Genomic DNA, 23277 nt, shown 5'->3' on the forward strand with positions numbered 1-23277 from the left:
TGGCAGCACACTCCTTCTGTCAGTTTTCAGCTATTGTTGATTCGGCTGGTACGCTAAAGTTATCTATGAAATGTTTAGTGTAATTTATAGATGCAATTTATATTTTAATTAATTTTACGTATAAATATGAAGTGTTTGAAACTGGTATGCTTTTTAAGAAGATATAATAATAATAAAAAGATATGTGTCAAGTGCACTTAATGTATAAAAATTTGTGAAGATAGTGCTCAACATTTTCGAACAAATAACTTAAAAACATGTTGTGAATAGTGTAAGGTTAATTTTATTGAAAGTATCTTTAAGCCAATATATTCCGTGAGATTCATTGAAAAAATCTATAACTTTACATAAAAAAGCGAATGGCGTATCGTACAAAAACCACCCATTATTTTATAGTGAAGGCAGAATTTTTTTGCCGACAGCCACTTGGAGGAAACATATGCATATATATTTTAAAAGACTTATAATGCATTTATTCGCTTAATAACTTTTACGTGTATATTTGATTATAAATATTAATGAATAATTGTAGTTGGAGGAGAAGGTGGATACAGGTTTGGGTAAGATTTAATTTAAACATTGCTACTTTTATACATATGTATGTATATATTTTATATATATGTACCTTCAGCATCAAAAGCGTACTAAAAGTTCGTTCCGACTGAGGGAGCAACACCAAAAAGTACGGAATCGTTTTCTGGTAAAAGCTGGTGTGTTAACAAGAGTGATAGAATAGACGATTGCGTCTTCCGAATCGTCGCTGCGACGTCAGAATAATTTATGTGAATAATAAACAAAAGGAAGGGGAATTACTTGTTTCAGAAAAGGAAAGGAGGCGAAAGCAATAGCGGGGTACTAGACAAAGCTAGTTTACTGGGGTAGCAGCCCTTGGTTGGGAAAAACGAAGAGTTATTCCGGTAACGTAGAACCGGCTGCCGTGGGAATGCACCCCGCACGACACGAACCACCTTTTCACATGTCCCGTCAAATCCACTCATCTAACAATCCTCTCCCTCTGGACCCAACCTGTCTAAACAGCAAGTTTCCTGGGTCTACCGTTAGATTAGCTGACGAAGACGACCGGTAATCTACACTACACTGACATGGTTAAGTATATTGAAGCAGCAATAATAATAATAACAACAACGACAACAACAACTACCAAATACAGAAATTATCTGACACACATACACTTACTTGCCACGGCCTCATCCGCATATGTTGGGTTAGGTTGACCTGGTTGACTTGCAGTCACTCATAGACCGGTTCGGTTAATAGCGATACCAAATGGAGGTTATTAATTATGCGTTTTGAAATAGTCCTCACACATGGTGCCTGTTTCTATTGCGAATTTAAGAAGACATTTCCAACCCGCAGCTTACACGTCTTCCAAGCTGTCAAATTGTGATGGGGGCAGATATTTTAAGCGTGTTTTGAATAACGCAGCATATCCGCAAAAGAGATGCCTATTATAGTCATACAATCTCTTCGAGTTAGTGATAGTATAAATAGAATACGACTGTGATTGTCTTGTTTACACATAATCTTTGCATTCCCGAAAGTGCACAGGCTCTCCCATTTTGTCCTGATTTTTTTTTATCATGTTTTCGTTTAGTTCATTGTTTTATGTTCGTATTTACTTTGGTATTTTGTTAACAAGATTGGATGATAGAGAGACCCCGTTTTCTGACGTTTTTCGTTTAGTGTCTACTATTTCGTTTCCCACAATGACCTTTTGGCTTGGAGCCCAATGGAAATGTAGCTTACAATTCGTTGCCAACCTTTTACTGCCTCCCTGCTGTAAAGAACGATCCTGGACGTTATACTAAACGATGTCACTGCTTTAATAGCTACCTGGCTATATCTATATGTAAAATTAAACCTTGAAGTTGGTTTCTCATTTTGGTTCCATAGTAGCTTGCTGTCTAGTACTACCCCAATGCACTTTGTGTACCGTAAAGATGCCAGTTAGTTTTCCTAGGATTCCTTAATAGTGTGCCTTTTTTCTTGTAAGAGAACGTAATGTTCAATCTAATGTACCTATGGTTCGAATGATGGTATGATGTTGTACTAAGCACCTTCCAATTCTCTACCCCCAAATCTTCTCTAGGGTCCTTACCCTTATTCACTATAACAAAGCTACTTTGTAATATAAAGTTAAATAGTGACTCACCTTTGGAGTTCGTGTACGTGCTCCCCCAGATCGTGTGATGCGAATTTGCACCACCAGCTCCTGCCTTTTCTCGCCAGCTGTCCTCGCCAGCCTTTTAAGATCGCTTGTCGGTGCGCCATTTTCGTGTGGTAAGTGGTATTTGTTGGGAGATTAGAGTTAAAATTGGAACTTATACTTTTACTAAATAGTATCACTGATCTTACTCTGTTTACTGCACTCGGAAAGTATGTTTCCCGAGTCTATCCACGGTTCCACTAGTTTAGATTTGTGGATGTTTATCAACCCTATTCCACATTTTTGGTTATCGTCAGCAGTGTGGCGCTTTTCGAGGTGTAGAAATATGCTGCCTATTCCCCACGCCATCTTCTCAAAGCTCGTAAAGAATATCCTTCGCCGCCTTGTTTATCTGGATAATGTATTGCTGACCTTCCTCTCCTTTCACCAGCTTGGCCACTTTGAGCCCCCTCCAGCCACAGTTAGGAAAGTCTGGATTCTGTCGTTATAGAAACCTTAGCCCTCGGGTTTTACTGCTCTTGAAATGAGCACTCTTGCCTTTGGAATCGTTGGTATATTGCTGCGATGGACTATTTCGAGTTTGGTACCTTCTCATGGGCTTTGAAGTGGTTTGTCAGCTTCCTTTACACAGATCAGTATCGGATCGTCCTTGCAGGTAATAACCACGTCTGAACCATCTTGCGCCGTCAAAAGCAGGCTTAGGTGCATTCAGATCGACATCCATCTTAGTAAAGAAGCCTTCTAGCAACTTCATTTCAACTACGTTTCTCCGCTATCTGTCTGATTACTACGGTCAACGAGCACCACGATCAGATGTCGTTGGTAATCTCGCTGGTCGCCGCCGCTGCTGCTTTAGACGTTGTCGGCTTTTCGCCGTCGCTCCTCTTCTTCCTTAAGGTTAGACTTACCTCTAAGTCGGTCGCAGATTTTGATCGCAGCCTTGTATCGCGATTTCGTTTTTAACCCCTTTTTTGATGGTCCAAGTCTTCAAGGGCTAAGGCACCATCGCGTCGCAGAGGGGATTTAGGTTTAGGCTTGGCAGTATTGGTAGAACCGCTGTAACCTGCCCCCGTTACAGAAGAGGTGTGGCTGCTGGCGACACAGCTTGTAAGCTTATCCCTTCCTTCGTCTCTTCGTTTTTGCCCTCCATGTTGGTTTTATAGCAGCATCATTACCCTTATCGTTTTATTTCTAACCGCCAGGAACTTGATTAGCAATATTCTTTGTGCCAGCTCCACCGTCCTGCACTGTAAGCTGTGATGCTCTATGCCCGGCCAGCATCCACGCAGAGGATTAGCTCAGAGGATTTCTGCCTGCCGTCATCGGCATAAAAACGCCGAAAAACTGCATTTGGAGGTATTTTTGTAATTCGTGGCATATCGTGGCACGAATGCCATAAATCATAATATTAACAAGCCATTCACTGAATGTTTACAAACATGTAATTTCTCCTATTTTTGTTTGTTTTGTTTTATTATGGTGCCTGATGTCACAATTGTCAAAATCGCAAAAAAAAAGTATCGGTTTTTGGGATGACGCCACCTTCCGTATTCTATTCTATTCGCCTTGGAGTTTACATGCATTTTGTTTTTGGCTTTTGTCAAAAATTCAATGGGAACGTAAACAAACAAATAAAACAAAGAAGCAGGGCACTTTGACATTCCAACTAGCAAATCGCAAGAAAAAAATAAAATAAATCAGCTGCTATAGCGAAATCACATCATGTGGTTGCGCATTGATTTACATTGCTTTAACCCATGAATGATCATTGCAGCAATGTGACTCAATAAAAATCTACATATGCTTTTAAGTCATAAATCATTTTTATTGTTTAGTAATAGGTTTTTACTAAACCGCCATAGCAGAATGGGTTGGTGCGTGGTTACCATTCGGAACGAACGTAGAGCGTAGAAGAGAATGTAGGTTCGTTTCTCGGTGAAAGACCAAAATGAAGAAAAAGTTTTTTCCAACAGCTATTTTTTCTATTTCTGTCACGAAAAAATTCCTCATAAAAAATATCTGCCGTTCGGAGCCGTACTGAAAGTGCAGGTCTCTCCATTTGTGGAAGAACATTAAGACGCTCCCCACAAAGAGGAGGAGGAGCACGGCCAAACACCCAAAAAGGGTATACGCTCCAATTATATATACATATGACACATTATGACATTTAGTTTTTAAAGATTGGCCGCAACTGCGCCGTAATTTGGCCATCTGTAAACACCAATTTTGAATGACTCGCTGGAGGACTTCGGTCGGTATCTCGTGAATAACTTTAGCTCCTCAATCGAAGCTGGTTTATTCAACAAGCATTTAAACTTTACATACTCCCACAAATAAAAATATAAAGGTGTGATATCACACGATCTTGGTGGCCAACTCACCAGTCCGAGACGAGGGATAAAGTGCTCACCAAAACGACGACCCAGTAAATCTATTGTTTCACGGGCTGTATGGTGCCGTCTTGTTGGAACCAAATGTTGTGGAGATCACGGGTTCCAAATTCCCGCATCAATAAATCGTTTATCATGAAGCGAAATATGTGCCGCTAATTACTCCAGCGCATATGCCGCACCAAACGGTTATTTTCAATGGATAAAATGGCTGTTCTTGAATGGTTTCGGGTTGCTCTTCAGCCCAAATACAGGAATTTTGTTTATTGACGTAGCCATTAAGCCAAAAATAGGACTCATCGCTGATCGCTGATGTTGGCTTGAGCGCGCGACGAACACTACAGAGCGTCGATTTTCGTAATACAATTGTACGATCTGTCCACGTTGTTGTTTCATCATCCGTTGTGATACCACTGTGACTATAATATATTATACATATTATGTCTTAACTTCAATCAAAAATTTTCTACCTATGACTTTAATATATCAATTTAGTTCAAATTTCATTTTTTTAATATTTGAAGAGCTCTAAATCTTGTGCTTAAGGCACCAAGTTGGCAACTATGCTCATACCAATGCAAACAATTATCAAACCGGAAAATGAGTAAGAAGAACGCGTAAATAATCTTTTCATGAAGAATTTTTTCTTACCATGGTGGACCTAAAGTTACCAAGCATATCATCAATATACATATGAATGAATATACATATGTATGTATGCTCGCATGCAAGCACATACATATGTATGTATGCAAGTTATTTACATACATATATATAGTGAGACAGAAAGTGTAAGCGGATGACAAAATATTTACTATTATTTATGGCGTTTTTGGTAAAGAAATGGTTTTCATTGAAAATAAGAATATCACTCTTATTATATAAAATTTATAAAAAGTGGAAGCATGGAAACTCATAACATAGTAAAACACACGGTTGAAGTCGGTATTGAGCGAAACCAAATCGAAGTGATAATTCTAGGTGTCAATAATATTAGCTTAATAAATTTTTTGCAAGTTTAGTTCAAATAAGGAAGATATCCGTAATTGCTTAATTAAGCTTTTAAGGAAATATTCTCAGAAAATGCTCAAATATGTAAATGGTAAGATGAAATTATTTCTGACGTTTGTTTCTTATTAGCTTTACGCTAGATTACACTGTGTGCCAATTTTATAATTTTTTAAAATAAATATTTAAATTAACAAATCAAAATTAAAATTAAAAAAGGGATCGTTTCAAAAGAACCATCATAAAAATATCATTTTCTTTGACATACGTTTGAGTTATGAATTAAACATTTACCTGTTTTGCTTTTCTCCTGAGGTACTCTGGAGAATGGAGTGGTCAAACATGCAAATACGGAAATCAGTGTTATTAGAGCAATCGTATGCAGTGGTGGAAAAATAATAATTTTGTTAATTTCCTAAAATTGCTACCATTTTAAGGGTTAGAATTTTCAAAAAATCGATTTTGTTTTTATTTTCTTTATGTATATTTTAGAATATACACAGAAAATAGTATATCAGTCCGTGGAATATTTTCGAAGTTACACGCGAATTTCAAAAGGCGTTTCAGAGAGCTTGAAAGTGCTTTTCAAACTTTAAACGCGTTTTTCTCAAAATGGTATTTTCAAAGTCGGTGACCAACATTACTTGAAAACGGCTAAACCGGTTAGTCTCAAATTTTAACACGATTTTAAATAGATTTTTTTTTTTAGAAACCGCCTTTAACGAAATCTGTTTGATTTTTTAAATTCAGACGATCCAGTTCAGACATACATATAGTGGTCACCGCAAAACGTGAGAGGAGCTCCGGGAGATCAGCTGTAGCTCCTTTCCAAATAAATATTTTTACTAATAATAAGTCTTAAAATATAGTTAAAAGATAACATAATATATGTACAAATTTTTAGATTTGGAATTCTAGAAAATTCGCTTTTTTCGGCCTTCTAACTGTATATAACCCCTTAAAGTCTGCTGAAATCTTTCAACCATGGGTTTTTTTAGCTGCATGAGAACTATCGATATCGAGATTGTGTTGACATTTCTTTACATTGTGGTTTGGCAAGCCATCATAATCGTTTAACGTCAGAACAACGCTCCCAAATTGTTGAAATTTACTTAGAAAAAAAATCTATTCGGGAAGTTCATAGAGCATTGGCGATATCATCGGTCCTTATTTCTTTCTAAATGGGGCCTTGCTGACCGAATTTTTGTTTCCAAAAATTAATCAGTTAAACATCGACAATATTTGATTTCAACAAGACGGCGCTACTTGACATACAGCGCGCTTAACAATCGATTTATTGGACTGATCGAATAGACCATGTAACTCATAACCGCGGTGTATATAGTATGCCGGATATCAAAAATTGTCATGAAGTTATCTACCAGATTATAATAAAAAAATAATCTATCCCAACAATATTTATTTTTTGTATTATCATTTTAAGTTCTCAGGCTCTTAAAAAAACACTCGATATTAATGTAAAAACAAAAATTCAATTCACAGAGCAACAAAAAATAAACCTTAGAACTAATTCCTCGTATTAATAATGTTTTTGAAAAACTTCGTTAAGCTATAAGTAGTATGCCTGGATTAAATTAAGGAAATCTTCCTAAACTCGGAAAGGGCCATTGACCAAGCATTATTTATTAACAAGTTTGATTTTGTCGCATAGTGTATTTGTACACAAAAGTATATAAGATTTAATACCACAGTATATAAGAAAACTTAATACCTATTCGTTTTCATATTAAAAGCAGAAAAATCCAAGCTTTTGGACTCCAGGAATACTAACTGGAATAAATTTAGAATTTACCTGGCGAAGGTAACAGTGCAGAAGTTTTGATTGTATGGAGTTAGACGACAGTTTAAAAGTATGTTTACTGTGCAAAGTCTATGAGAAGTGATCTCATCTAAGAATATGAAATCTTTGAGGCTACGACTCCCACTTGTTCAACTTCCTAGCGTATGCTCGAAGAGAAAGGTTGCCCTCGACCGGTTTTAAGTCTGGGGATTGTGATGGCCACTCTATTACTTGAATTTGTTTCTCCTGAAGGCAATTTCGGATAGCGCGTACCTCATGTATGACTTTATCTTTTTGAAATATGGTGCTAGTGCCTGTCAGTTCCTCCATAAAATAAATCAAGGGTTCGTGCAACAAATTCATGTAGTCTTTTTCATACGTCCGGAAATGTTGTAACGGGTGATCAATCATGAGGTGCTTTTTTCAATAGTTAAAAAAAAAAAACAAAAATGTAAATTATGTTCAAAACCTTTATTTATCATTTGAAAGGACATTCTTTGACGTTTACTTTTTGAATATGACTTCATTCAAATGTTGGCCGCAACTACGCTTAAGGTGGTCCATTCTGAAGGTCCAATTTTCAATCACTCGTTCGAGCATTTCGACTGGTATGTCGTGAATAACACGCGTAATGTTGGCTTCCAGAGCTTCAATCGTAGCTGGTTTATCAGCATAGACCTTGGACTTCACGAATCCCCAAAGAAAAAAGTCCAAAGGTGTGATATCACAAGATCTTGGTGGCCAACTCACAGGTCCTCTCCGAAATGACTTCTCAATAAAGTCATTGTTTCACGAGCTGTATGGCAAGTGGCTCCGTCTTGTTGAAACCAAATCTCGTAGAGATCATTAGATTCAATTTCAGGTAGCAAAAAGTCCGATATCATGGTACGGTAGCGAGCACCATTCACAGTTACGTTGCGGCCATCATCATTTTTGAAAAAATATGGACCGATGATTCCACCAGCCCATAAACCACACCAGACCGTTGTTTTCTCTGGGTGTAAAGGTAGCTCTTGAACCTGTTCTGGTTGCTCTTCATCCCAAATACGGCAATTTTGCTTATTGACGTAACCATTGAGCCAGAAATGCGCCTCATCGCTGAACAAAATTTTGCTCGAAAACAGCGGATCTTCTTCAATCTTTTCAAGAGCCCAATCAGCAAAACGGTGACGTGCAGGAAGGTCATTTGGCTTTAGTTCTTGTACGAGCTGTATTTTGTATGCTTTTAAATGAAGATCCTTCCGTAAAATTGACCAAGTTGTTCCATACGACAGTCCAACTTGCTGAGACCGGTGCCGAATCGATTCATCGCGGTTTTCACGTACACTCTCTGCTACTGCCGCTATATTCTCAATGCTTCTTGCTGGACGTGGTCTATTCGGTCGAGAATTATCCACCAATGAATATTCGGATTCAAATTTGTTGATGGTATGTCGAATAGTGTTTAAGGCAGGCCGATTATGTTGACCATAATGCGGTCTAAGCACACGAAAAACATTTGTGACAGAACGCTGATTTTCATAATACAGTTGAACAATTTGTAGACGTTGTTGCGGTGTGAGTCTTTCCATGATGAAATGCCAAACGCTGTTCAACAAATCCACGATGACAGTTTGCCACAACTCGCGCGCGATCTGTAAAAAAAACGCAAATGAAAAAAACTCCTCTTAATTGATCACCCGTTACATGAGTGTTTTTTTTATGGCAATTGAAACCCAAATAACCATTTCTAAAGTTTTGCTCAGAAAATCGTGCCAAACAATTATGGAAAAGGTACTTACTCATTTGAAGATACAGAAATTAAATTAAAATTTTAATTTTAATTTTTAAAAGTACGAATGATGAACATGCACGTCGTTAAATCGCAAAACTTCGGTAGCAAAAACAAGGCACGGTTATTATTCAAACAAATATTAAATGTCTGTACCTGTAATTGAATTAATAAATAAGAAAGAAGACAAGGCCAATTGTATCAACTACGTGGAAGTAGCCTTCTTCCAAGTACCAGGGTGGATTTCGTGTGTTGTATTTATTTGTAAGACAAATATAAGACAATTGTAAGACAAATATATTTACCGGCCAAACAACCAACAACAAAAGGTGTAAGCGAGAATTATATACAGGGTGAACGATATGAAGTGTTACCTATTCAAAACACCATAACTTTTTTGTGTGAAATTAGTTTTTATTGATTTCAAAGATAAAATTGTTCAAACGGTCAAAAAATGAGTTGAATGCTGCACAAATGTGATCTTGAGGTATTTTCACCCATTCTCGTATAATCGCTTTTTTCAGCGCATCCATACTGGCATATTTTTTAGTCCTCACCTTGCTCTCCAAAATGGACCAGATGGAATAGTCCATTGGATTTGCGTCTGGCGAATTCGAAAGCCATTGCGTGGACGAAATGAAGTGTGGAACAAGATTTTTTAACCATTCTTGGTTCACACGAGCTTTATGAGACGGTGCCGAGTGCTGTCGGAACGTCCATGGTCTACAACCGAAATGTTTGCGTGTCCACGGCTCTAAAGCAGCTTCTAAAACATTTTCCCGATAATAAATCTCATTCACTTTGACACCGGTCTCGATAAAAACGATTAGAGAGCGTCCATCAGCGGTCACTGCGGGCCAAACCATTACTTGCGATGGGAAATTGCTTCGAAATTGCTTTTGTCAAATCTTTTGTTTATTATTGAGTTGCTTATGCCAAATCATCATGGCAAGTTACACGGTTGAACAGCACGTTCAAATGATAAAACTTTATTATCAAAATGGTAAATATTTTTATGAAGAGCTTTTTCATGGCAGAGATACAATCGGAGGATTCAAAAGGCATTTACAGTTAGTAACAGAAATAAGTATACACCGGACACGTTTTCAATTTTCCCCCAATCGATTTCTTCAAACAACCTAAGTTACAACAAAATCATATTTAATCCAAATAATGACAAAATTTTAAAAAGGAACAAAATTATTGCTTTTTATATTAAAGTTTATACAAATTCATGTGTCAAAAGTAAGTATACAGTTCATCATATTACCTATTAGTTTGTGAAATCAAAAACATAATTAAAATCAAATCCTAGTATTTGGTAGGATAACCACATAGACTTTACAATCGCTTTAAGTCGTGATGGCATTGATTTCACCAAGTTTTCAGTTACAGCTGGTGGTATTTTATTCCATTCCTCTTGAAGGACGTTTTTCAGTTGTTCTTTATTTCTAATCGGATGTTTACGTATTTGCCGTTTTAAATGTTTCTATAAATGTTCGATTGCGTTGGTATCCGGGGACTGTGGCGGCGTTTCAGCTGTTTTCGCACATTGTTTAACAGCCACTATCCTATAATGTTGGATGTGTGCTTGGGGTCATTATCCTGCTGGAAGATAAACGTTCCTCCAAGGCCCAATTTCGTTTCTTTTAAAATATTTTTCAAAATATTTAAGTAACCATATCGGTCCCTAATATTTTCGATAAATGCCAAGTTTCCAACCCCGTTCGCAACCATACATCCACAAACCATCACAGAGCCCCCTCCATGCTTCACAGTGCCGATCATATTGTTTGGATCCAATTCCGCGTTAACTTTTCTCCAAACTTTTCCACGGCCATCAGATCCACAGATACTGCACTTACACTTATCAGAAAATATGACTTGGTTCCAAAACGTTTGGTCATATTTTTTATGATCTTTTGCGAATGAAATCCGTTTACTCCGATTGACACTACTCACAAAATGCTTTTTCCTAACATTGCGCCCATGATAACCAGCACTATGCAAAACCCGGTGAATAGTTTGGGTGCTAAATTGTGTTCCAGTCTAATTTTCAACTTCAGATTTCGATTTGGGGGCACTTATTTTGGGGTTTGTCCTGATTTTCCGTACGACTAAGCTTTTTCTCTGAGACTTAAGAGCGGAGGACGCCCACAACGCTCTTTATTAGTGGTGCCTCCCGCACTCTTATATTTATTCACAATCTTTTGAGCTGTAGCAAAACTCCTATCTATAAAACGACCGATTTCTCGCATTGATTTATGGCCCTTGTCATATTTTATAATCAGCTTTTTTAAATCACCAGAAAGCTCTTTTCCTCTTGGTGCCATTACTAAAAATGTCGCAAAAATTAATACAAAACGTACTTCCCTAAATTTTTATACTCACTTTAATTATTTCCTTTTAATAGCTTTAACTTTTTTAATCAATACGTGAATATAAATGTTATGCTAACTGAAAATCGTTTGCTGTATACTAACTTTTGTGACACAAATTTCGCTGGCATCAAAGACAAAGCAAAGCGTGTATAACGGTACCTAAAATTTACAGCTAAATTAAGGCGCATATGAAAGCTTCTCCCAGTACACAATTACCATGTGTAAAATATTTTGATTACATATTAAGGAAAGCGTTAGCGTCAAACAATTCATAAATCAGGCTCCTGTAGACTTATTTATGTTACTCACTGTATGTCGATTATTAAAAAACAACTGAAAGAATTAAAAAGCACTATCAGAAGATAAGATAAACAACGCGGCCATATTTCATTAAGATAGTTTGCCGCTCATCTTTTGAGTTGAGACAAAAAAACAAAAATTTTGATGAGATTGCAGCTCGATATAACAATTCTTAGTGCTAGTAGCCATAAGCTATAATATGTGTTGAATTTTTCTCTTTCATAAAATTATTTAAAAAAAGTTAAAATCACTTTTTTATTAAGACTCGATACACACATATTTATCATGCGCCGAGAAAACATTATATTGAGCAAATTCATCGTTTGCCGGAACTTCAACCAATATGTAAATTTTGCCTCAGTGCTTGCTCAGTGCTCCCCATATTGCCCCCCTCCTTGCAAAATTCAGAACTATTTATTTTTCCAATCTCAACCCCTTTGAACTATTAACATTCCCACAAGAGAAAAATAATAAACTAATATTTAAGGTTTGTAAAAATATACCTGCCGCCGTAGCCGAAGAGGCGGAGGAGCTCGGTCAAACACGCAAAAAGGGTGTACGCGCCAATTATATACATATATATAAGAACATACATATTCATAAATTAATTTAATCTTCCCTATAATTTATATACATTCTAAGCCGATAGCCCTGGCAGCTAGCGCTTAATTAATTATGATTTTAATTGTAATTAATATAAATAAATAATAATATTCGTAGAGTACACGTCACACCAAACAGTGATTTTAACATTATGGAGAGGTTGTTTATGCACGATACGAGGATTTTCAGTGTCCCATTATTTACCTCCTCCGCTTAGGATGAAATGTCCCTGCATAGATGTTATAGAATAATCAAATCGAAAAGCAACTCAAAGTTATTCAGAGTTGTCATGTGTTAAGTGCAGATAGAACACCCTGTACCTTGATAATGAAAAAATGCACAAGAATCTTTATACAGTGACTACGTGGTGATTATCTACTTCGCCTACGATAAAATTACAAATCAGCTTCAGCTGTTTAAGCGGTGTTTCCATCTGCGCTAACGTGAGTTGGGCCGATTTTCGTTTTGTTCAGAATGCGCTATTTTTGAAACTGAGTTGATGCGGTTCTGCTATTAACATATGACCTAACAGAAAATAGTGTGCCATAGTATATAAAAAGTTTTGTAAATAGTTTTCTGTTTGGCGAAATGTGTATACAGAAAATTTATTTTTTTAATTTTTGCCGTGATATAATAAACGAGACGAAAACTTACCACCTAGTATCTTCATATAAAGACAGGCCAAAATCGCGTAAGTGGTTATCGCGCCAATTAAAAAGAAGATTTAAACACAGAGAATTTTTAACGACGTACATACTTCAATGCTTCCAGTTGTGGTTAATAGCTTGGTGAAAATAACGCATTACTCTTAACTCACTTTTAAATAAACATAAACATAACAACATAAAGGGACTACAATAGATTCTAGCACTTCTGGTTTTGACGAAATATGTACAGCCGGCAAATACATTTTTACAAATTTTGACTATTTATTTATTATTTAATTTAAAATGTTCTTTTTTATAAAAATATAGTAAATATGACGATTCTAGAATAAATACCATATTAATCCAAATTTGAAACTTTATACAAGATTTTTAAAAATTGGAAAATTTTCATAAAAATTTAAAATTTTTAATAAGTTCAGCCCAGTTTTATAGCCCATTAAATTTTTAGTACAAGTTTGAAGTGGATCAAAATGCTCGTCGATTTTTGATAATTTTTTCCCAAAGGTATTGCATATTTTTTCTATATAAAAAAAGGATTTATTAGAAAGAAAGGCTAAATTCAGTGCAGACCGAACTCTGTTTACCACCGCACATTTTAGAAAAATTTGATTTGGGCTGTCTGTTAATTTTTGGAATCAAACAAACTTATAAACAACTCGTTATCAAGCAATTTCGCCTATTTTCAATACCAAACTAGCTTAGACAAAGAGTAATCTGTGTACCAAGTTTAATGGGAATATATTAATTTACGCCTGGTTATCGTGCGCACGGACGGAAAGACGTGGGCGCCATCAATCGACTCCTCCCAACATTCTGAACATTTTAGTAAACATACATATTCTGTATCTATTTCGATTCGTTTGTACTTTTATAACACTACTTTTATAAAACAGTAAAAAAATATATTACTACTACATCTTCCCTTAGATGAGTCGGAAGAAAAGGTTAAAAAATATTTATGACCCAAGAACTGCTCCTATGAATGTTACATGTTACTTCAATGCTCTGCTCTATCGCTGTTGCTTATGAATGTGTATGTATAAAAAGGGGAAAACACGAAAAGGGGCGAACACGAAATGATAATACTCTAAATTCACTAGAAGTAAACTAATTCCATACCAGTTGATTGCCCTACAGGGTTGTACTTCAAAACCAACTGTGTTATCAAATAGAAGTTTTATTTATCTATGTACATATACACATATGCCAATGTATGCTGTTGCCTTATATTATATGTACATATGTATACACTATCTTAATAAGCTATTTTTGCTGCTTATTTCAGTTGAGGCAGTGAGTAGCTTTTTCGCTGCGTTGGCGTCTAGATCACTTAAGTTCAAACATTTGATGAAAAATTGCAACGTGTGCGTTTGAACCAAAATGCGTCGCCGAAATTTGAAATGGATTTTGAAAGCAGCAATGTTGTTGACTTTGTCATTCATTTTGTTTCTCTTACTCACAAGCTGGATATCATCGAGTCCTTATCGAAATAAATTACCCATTTTGACGTCAAAACAATCAGCAAATTTGCGCGCGCACAAAAAGATGTCGGATAATTATTTGGATGCTGGTGCAGAGAACGAAGTTGAAGCTCCAAACCTGAGAGAGTCACAAAAAGATGTGATACCTGAGCACCGAAAATTGTCAATATCAGGTGATTTGAAGAAAGATTGGCATGATTATTTGGCTATGGAGCACGACCAGAAACGAGTTGGGCTCGGCGAACAAGGCAAACGGGCTGAGCTAAATGACGAGTCACAGAAGGAGTTGGAGCAAAAAATGTCTTTGGAAAATGGATTCAATGCTTTACTCTCCGATTCAATTTCAGTAAACCGTTCCCTTCCCGATATTCGTTATAAAGGGTGAGTAAAGTTTATTGATCAATTAAGTTTGTATCTCCAATACACTAAATATATTTCCATTCCATCCTCTAGATGTCAAAAAAAGAAATACCTAGCGAAATTGCCTTCAGTCAGCATCGTAATTCCATTCTACAACGAGCATTTGGGTGTACTTATGCGTTCCGTGCACAGCTTGGTGAATCGTTCGCCACCTGAATTGCTAAAGGAAATAATATTAGTGGATGATTTTAGTGATCGCGAGGACTTATTTCAACAACTTGAACAGTATGTGGCCGAAAACTTCGCTAAAGTACAAATTGTGCGTCTGAAAGAACGTACGGGATTGATTGGAGCGAGAATGGCTGGTGCCCGCCATGCCACGGCCGAAGTGCTAATATTTTTGGACTCGCACGTTGAAGCAAACTACAATTGGCTGCCACCATTATTGGAACCAATAGCACAAAATAAACGAGTTTCGGTTTGCCCATTTATCGACGTAATTGATCATAGTAATTTCGAGTACAGAGCACAAGATGAGGGCGCACGTGGTGCTTTTGATTGGGAATTCTATTATAAACGTTTGCCTTTATTGCCGGAAGACTTGGTGGATAAGACTAAACCATTTAGGAGCCCCATTATGGCTGGTGGACTATTTGCTATATCAAGTGAGTTCTTCTGGGAGGTGGGTGGCTACGATGAAGGGCTTGATATTTGGGGTGGTGAACAATACGAACTGAGTTTCAAGATTTGGATGTGTGGTGGAGAACTTTTGGATGCTCCCTGCTCTCGAATTGGGCATATATACAGAGGTCCACGCAATTCAAAACCTAGCCCGCGAAAAACAGATTACCTACATAAGGTAAGTTTTTAAGAGTATTTGGAAAATGTATAAACATCCTTGAATATATATCTGGGGGCATAGTAAATTTATGTGCTGCCTTCCAATCATTTGTTTGTAAGGTATATAACTACCACCGTATAACGGACGTGTTTTAGCCGAAAGTGTGTGTCATCTGCAATATACCCTGAGTTCAAAACCTGCTGCGGAAATAATGGACATAATTCATTTTTCCGAATTGCGTTTGACTCTAGGTGACGAGTGCATTTCTGCCACGGAAAGGTTTCATTAAATGCATCTGCCGCTTGCATTAAGAATCATACTATGATTTGAAGGAGAAACATTTCAAACTCGGATGTATGCGAGATATTTGTATGTATATACATATCTACCGCTCGGCTTGTGGATGCCGTCCTTGTAGGGCAGCTATCATATGAAGTATTTGAATTGTATATACAGAAATGTTAAACTTAGAGAAGAGTATACTTAATAATAGAGTTTTGGCTCGAAGATTAGATATTTAATCGCTAATATACTTAATCTAAAAACTCTTTGGTATTGTTTATTACATTTAGAACTACAAGCGTGTAGCTGAGGTGTGGATGGACGAGTACAAAGAGTATATATATGATCATGGACAAGGAGTGTATGAGGGTATTGATCCAGGCGATTTGAGTAAACAAAAGGCTATACGCGAAAAACTTAAATGTAAAAATTTTAAATGGTTTATGGAAAATGTGGCATTTGATCTGCCCAAGAAGTATCCGCCAATAGAGCCACCTGATTATGCATATGGTGCCATACAAAGCGACGGTGAACCAACTTTATGCATAGATACATTAAACAAGCCACGACACTCAAAAATCGGTCTCTTTCCCTGTGCGCCGAATCTGAAACAACCGCAAAGAAATCAAAATTGGGCTTTGAGTTGGCAGAAAGATTTGCGTTTACGACGCAAAATGGATTGCTTGGACGTACAACAGCAGCCACCGGATGCACCCGTGTGGCTTTGGGATTGCCACGGTCAAGGAGGAAATCAATTTTGGTTTTATGATCGCAATCATAAATGGCTCATTGCGGGAAAAGGCAGTAATCGCTGCTTGGAGGCTCAGCCAAGCAAACGGGCTCTTTACATTAACCAATGCGACTCTGACAATGAATATATGAAATGGAACTTTGGTAATGTAAATCATACAGCGTTAGACCTGTTTGATCAACAGGAACCAACAAACTTATAGTCGAATAATATCTAAACTTGCCATTTTTGGACCCAGAAATAAAATATACATTCAGAAGCATTAAATTTTTCGTGTGTAAAACAGTCATAGTTTAAGTGAAAATATTTGATATGGATAGTTTCCAGCCTACTATGTTTCTACTATTTGTATTTATACATATGTTCGTATACTAAGTAAAACTATTTTTTAGCCAATATTATACTACAATTTGTAATAATAAGTGTTATTCTTATATGTATATACATAGTCTTTTACCCTAGGGAGTATGAATATTTTTTATTTAATCAGATGAAACGGCGTTACACTGGTTTAGAACCTTTTAAGTAGGTCTGGTCAAGTAAATCAGAAACTATTAAGTAACTAAGATACTATAAATAATTTTAGCGCTCTCAAATTCATGTTCAGTTATTTTCAAATTAGTCTTAAGTGGCTAAGAAGGTTTTAAGAAGGCTAAACGATTTATATGAAATAGTTGCAAATTGGCTTGCAAAATGTTGGCGGCCACAATAGTCGGATGGGTTGATACGTGACTACTATTCGGGAGTGCGTAGGTTGGAATGATAGAAAAACTTTTTTTAATAGCGGTCGCCCCTCGGTAGGCAATGGTAAACCTCCGAGTGTATTTCTGCCATGAAAAACTTCGTCATAAAAACCATTTTCCGTTCGGAGACGGCTTAAAACTGAAGGTGCCTCCATTTGTGGAATAACACCAAGACACCCACCACAAATAAGAGGAGTGCTCGGCTAAACACCTAAAAGAAGTGTACGGGCCAATTATTTATTTTTATTTTCATGTCTGAACCAAGAAGTATCGGCAATCGAAGGAAGAAAGCTAACTCAAGGGGAAAGCTAACTCAAAATGAATTTTGACAGTTTTTTGATAATATTCACAGGCCCGTACACAGAAATGCAAACAAACTCAACAAGTTTTGCATAAACAATAACAATATTAAAAGTGTTAACAAAAACAAGAGAAAATGCCTTAATTATGACAATTTGCAATTGATTTTTATGAATGAGAGCAATTCGCCGTGCCTTTCAGCGGAAGTGCTGTCGTAAAATTCACCACAACTACTTCTAATCGCTTTTCTCCCTCTAAGCTTAAGGCGTAAATGTGTGAAGAAAAGTGTTTGTTTATTCTTTGATAGCTGAGCGTAAATTATACGACACGCGCATATTCAAATAAACTACTTTTTCTTGATTTGTTTCTCATTTATATACATATATTGTTTCTTTTGTATTTACTCCAAATAGAATTTCATTATTTGTAAATTTAAAATTACGTGTTGGTCGTTTTAATCGAAATTTGGAACAAAACTGTTTAAAACTATGACGCTAAATGTAGCCAAAGTACCAGTTGGCCTGACTTATCACATGGCATAGCGTAAACACAATACCGTTGAACATCGAATTGTTGCCACGCATTTTTGCGATTTACCGTGTATGAGAATGTACAAGAAATATACAAGAAAGAGCACAAATTTACAGTGCTACAATTTTCTTATCTGGGTTACTTTAGGGTGCGACCTGTGAAATCGTGATAATGAAAATGAGTAATAATCATTAAGCTAGATATACACGAGGCAACCGTTGTAGCAACGTGTTCCCTTTGTTTAAGAAACACGTTGCGACCGTTGCTTCAATCTCAGTATTGTGTATAACTGTGGTGCAGGAAAGGTACAAGCGGAAGATACGTAAAATTAAATTTTTTAAATTATCGACGAATTACGTAAAATTACTTCTCTTATTATAATTGACGAACTTTTGTACGAAAATGAGGAAGAAGAGATGCAACAAAAGAAGAGAAAGAAAATTTAGTCCAAAAATTGGCTTTTAAAAAAAATCGAATTTTCGAACGAGAGGCTGCTGAAAGAACTGAAGGAAAATGAGCCAGCGAACTATAAAAATTACATGAGGATGGACGAAGCCCTGTTTAGAAAATTGTTGGACTTCGTAAAGGCCAAAATAACGAAACAAGATGCCATAATGAGAGAGGCAATATCAGCAGAAATTAGACTGGCAATAACTTTGCGGTATCTTGCAACATGAAACTCTTTTGCGGATTTGAAATTTTTATTAATTTTATTGTATTTATTTTTTAATTGTAGGTATGCTTTTTTTCTAAAATTTTTATTTTTATATTTTTCACTATTTATATCCCACAGCTCTCTCAAATTTTTATATTCGTTAATAAAATTAACATAATTTTCATTATTTTCAATTGCCTACGCCCTTTTTGGGTGTTTGGCCGAGCTCCCTTTCCTATTTGTGGCGTGCATCTTGATGTTGTTCACAAATGGAGGGACGTACAGTTTCGAGCCGACTCCGAACGACAGATATTTTTTTTATGAGGAGCATTTTCATGGCAGAAATACAATCGGAGGTTTGCCATTGCCTGCCGAGGGGCGACCGCTATTAGAAAAAACTATTTCTTCATTTTGGTCTTTCGCCGAGATTCGAATCTACGTTCTCTCTGAATTCCGAACGGTATTCACGCATCAACCCATTCGGCTACGGCGGCCGCCATTGAATGTTATTTTGTGTAAATATTAATTTCTCGAATTAAAGTAACTCCGAACAAGTTATTTTTTCGTCTCACATAGCAAGACCATTTTTTATTTCCCAAACTTGATCAGGGGATAATGAGGAAATGTCGCGTGCTGCTTACAGGGTTAGCATTCTAGAAGAAAGCCCCTGTAGGCATTTTCGATTTGCTCGTGGATTTTTTTGGCCCAAAATATATTATATAAGTTGTTTAACTTTTATAAAATTTTCCCTATCATTTAATGCCTCTGCTGTTATTCCAATAAAAACAAATATTTTCAAAAGCTGTCGCAGCTCGGTACGTAAGGCCAAATCAAGTGTATTTCTGCCATGAAAAAGTTCCTCATAAAAAAGCCATTTGCCACACGGAAGCAGCATAGAACTGCATGCCCTTCAATATGTACGCGCCAAAATATTTATTTTTACTTATAATCTATTCACCTGTGTTGAAATGTTAGAAATATTCCTTATTAAAAAAAAAAATTATTACCCTTGTGATTACAATATTTTTATAATTATTAAATAATGATTGCAGATCTCAATACTCAATCATACTTTTCTGCTTAATTGTGATTAATGAAAACTATCATTAATTAATTGTAATCATTTTCTTTTCTTACGATTAGGATACATAAACTCGGCCAAAATCACGGTTATCGCGCTAATTGAGAAGAATACTTATGATTACGATTAATAATTCTTAACCATTTATTAAGACTAACTTTTTAATTATTAATTAGGACAATGATTTCACCTTGTTTTAATCTACATATATATAGGCTTCGCTAACACTTTTCTTCCAAAGGTAAATATACATAATATTTAACTTTTACACGCATTCGAGGGGTTTTTTTAGGAATATTTAAGGACATTATCAAAGTTAAGAGTTTTTGAATACACTTTCGTGATTTGCTAAACCAGGCCTCTCACCAAATTATGCGCCTTAAAAAGTTCATGCAATGATTTATTTACCTTTGTAACGCCGTGCTAAGCATAGACCCCAATTATCAACATTATGAGGAGTTATAAGAATGCCCAAAACTTTTTGATTGTGACAATATAAATTATAATTACATTATTAAAATATAAGCTTGAATGCATGAGAACTGAAGTGCATTTGTAAATTAAGTATTATTTTCATATATAGAAGTATGCTTGTACGTCGATGTACTATACCGTGCAAATGTAGTTATTATGAAATAAATCTTTAGGAAGGTAATTAATAAAGTGACTATTGCAATTTGAATAACGGAATAGATTTGCTTCAATTTGCGCGAAAACATGTTAAATAATTTTCATTGAAAATTTTCGTGATATAATATAATAAAAAAAACTGTATGTATTTGGTTTTATGTATTTTTTGTCTTTTTCCAATTGTTTTATATATATATACATGAAACAATAATTTTAACTTTATAACTTTTAATTTTATGATTCAATTATATTTTAATTTTTATTATTAACTTTTATACCAGCAAACTTTTGTTCATAAGTTCAATAAAATGAGCAAACAAATATATTTTTCGTTATATTACTGATTCATTCGAAAGAGTAAACATTCCCCGGATTCATTCATGTGACTGCCTCGTTAATGGATTATTCGCATAACAAAGCGGCTTCACGGCAACCCATAAAATAAATCGGCGTGGAGGGGCTCAATTGACATCGCCGAGACGGTTGATAAGAATATTACTGAACTTTGCGCGCAAAATATCGATTGTTGCATGGCGTGCAATCCTGCTATAACCGAATATTGCCCAGGTCTATGTCGTCAACTTCCAGCCACAAACAATGCATTTATCATTTTTCCGTAGCGTTCAACATTAATCGAAATGAATTTTTCAACAATGTTTTCAAAGAAAAATGCGCCAAAATCTGTACCAAACTGTCACTCTCTGAGGATGCATTGGCTTCCTGGCGAACTCGAGCGGGTTTTCCGATCCCTATGAAATGAAAATGCCTTCCATTAGAAAATATGATTTTGACTTATTTTCAGTAAACGCACTGCTTGGGTTGCACAACGTTGACTTTGAAAAAAGTTTGCAATATTTGGCAAAATGAGGCTAACCTTCTGTCAAGATTTTCAGCAGAAAAGAGCTGTCACTATCAAAATAACATATACATAATTAAACAACAAACACGCTCTATATACCAAAATACTGAAAAGGATGCGAGGAGTCGCTTTAGCTATGCTTGTACGTCCGTGCGTATTGTAACTCTAGACAAATTATTATATTTCAATGAAACTCTTCATCTCGTTAAGATCCGACATAAATATTATTGAGATCGGTTAAAAACCAAACCCACTTCTTATGTTGAAACTAAATTTCCTTCCATCCATCTGGTGTTTCAAAGTATAACTCTATTTTTTTATAAGAGGGAACTGCTTATATGAAAATCCTGCTTATAATCACTGACTGTGAATATATTCAAACCCTCAGTTACAAGCATTACCAGCGCATCTAATCGAACGAAATTAACTAAATAAATTAAATAAATTTCATTTTGCTGCAAGAACAAATTGAGGTTGCGTCTGTTTAAAGTGAATAAATATATGTATGTGCGGTGTCAAGTACAGTGCAGTATGCCAAGTGCTTATAAGGGAGAAATAAGTAGCAAAAAGCGAAGAAGTAGCAACAGAAAAAATTATATCCTAATTTAGCGATAACGCAGAAGCAACTTTATTTGGCTTTACCTCAATACTGAGCAGTGGCCCGAAGCATTAGCAACAACGAAAATCTAAAACTCTTTCGCAAAAAAATTAATATTATTGCTAATTGATTCCTGTTCTTAGTACTGATTGGGCACATTTTTGCTTGTTAAACCTCTTGCTAACCTCCTCCTTTCTTTTACGAAATCTCTTCGCTATTCCAGGATTTGCTTGTAACTATCATGTTTACTGTAACCCTGGTTGATCTTTGTTAGTAGTTTTTGAACTAAAAATAAATTTTTAATATAGTATTATTAGCAATTTGAAAATTTAAATTCTTACATTTTTGTGTGTACACAAACACGCTGTGAAAGATGGATTTTGGTTGAGATATTTGTATGGGATTTAACAAGTGTTTTGGCTGGTGTTTGCGCTTAAATACGCTAGAAACTTCATATTTGTGCTGTGGCATACCATTTGCAATTCGTACACATGTTCTTCCATCAATCTTTATATTTTTGGTTGCGACATTTATTTGTGTGGGATACTTGTTTGCATGATTGTAATGAAATTCATCAATGCTTGCTGCATAGAGACAATCCGGCTTCTGGCTGTTCAGTGGAGCTTGAGGTTTCAGAGTTTTTCTAACTGTACGCGAAGTCGCTGGCAAAAGAGACGTTAGGAATTCGCTGTGGCGGGCAAAGAGGGCTCTTGGTATGATATTTGAAACGCGTATAAACTGGTTGGAGTGGCAAAAGAGCCCATATCTGCACCAGAGAACTGCACCGGCTCAGTGTAAAACATTCATACGCTTCAAATGAACAAAAAAACAGGCCTTTGCGTTCAAACGATCGAACTTGTTCAAATAAGTTATTGTCATTGTTTATTTCAGCTCAATCAAATCATGTGCTGCGTTTTAGCTCTCCGATGTTATCACCAATCGTCTTCATAGCAGCCGTTTCGGGTATTTGCTCGTTCGGCTATACATTCATTTTTTTGAGCAAGAATAAAAGGGCTATAGAGTCAAATGAGCCGGTTTGAACACGTATGATCCCG

The 23277-nt window shown here is 36.1% G+C and overlaps 1 protein-coding gene across 3 annotated transcripts; it reads left to right on the forward strand.

The window, feature by feature from the left end:
• Window positions 1-61: 61 nt before the first annotated feature.
• Window positions 62-20006, forward strand: LOC129240470 (N-acetylgalactosaminyltransferase 6). Of its 3 annotated transcripts, none has more exons than XM_054876288.1 (4): window positions 62-144; window positions 14396-14972; window positions 15045-15810; window positions 16365-20006. In XM_054876288.1, exons 2-4 carry the CDS (start codon window positions 14491-14493, stop codon window positions 17025-17027), a joined length of 1911 nt encoding a protein of 636 aa, XP_054732263.1. In that variant the 5' UTR covers window positions 62-144; window positions 14396-14490; the 3' UTR covers window positions 17028-20006. The 3 variants fall into 3 exon arrangements, with proteins under 3 accessions (XP_054732263.1, XP_054732261.1, XP_054732262.1); XM_054876286.1 differs by having other exon boundaries at window positions 89-560; XM_054876287.1 differs by having other exon boundaries at window positions 89-271.
• The last annotated feature ends 3271 nt before the right edge of the window (window positions 20007-23277 follow it).

The sequence above is a fragment of the Anastrepha obliqua genome, chromosome 3, assembly GCF_027943255.1.
Source record: "Anastrepha obliqua isolate idAnaObli1 chromosome 3, idAnaObli1_1.0, whole genome shotgun sequence".
Classification (NCBI taxonomy): domain Eukaryota; kingdom Metazoa; phylum Arthropoda; class Insecta; order Diptera; family Tephritidae; genus Anastrepha; species Anastrepha obliqua.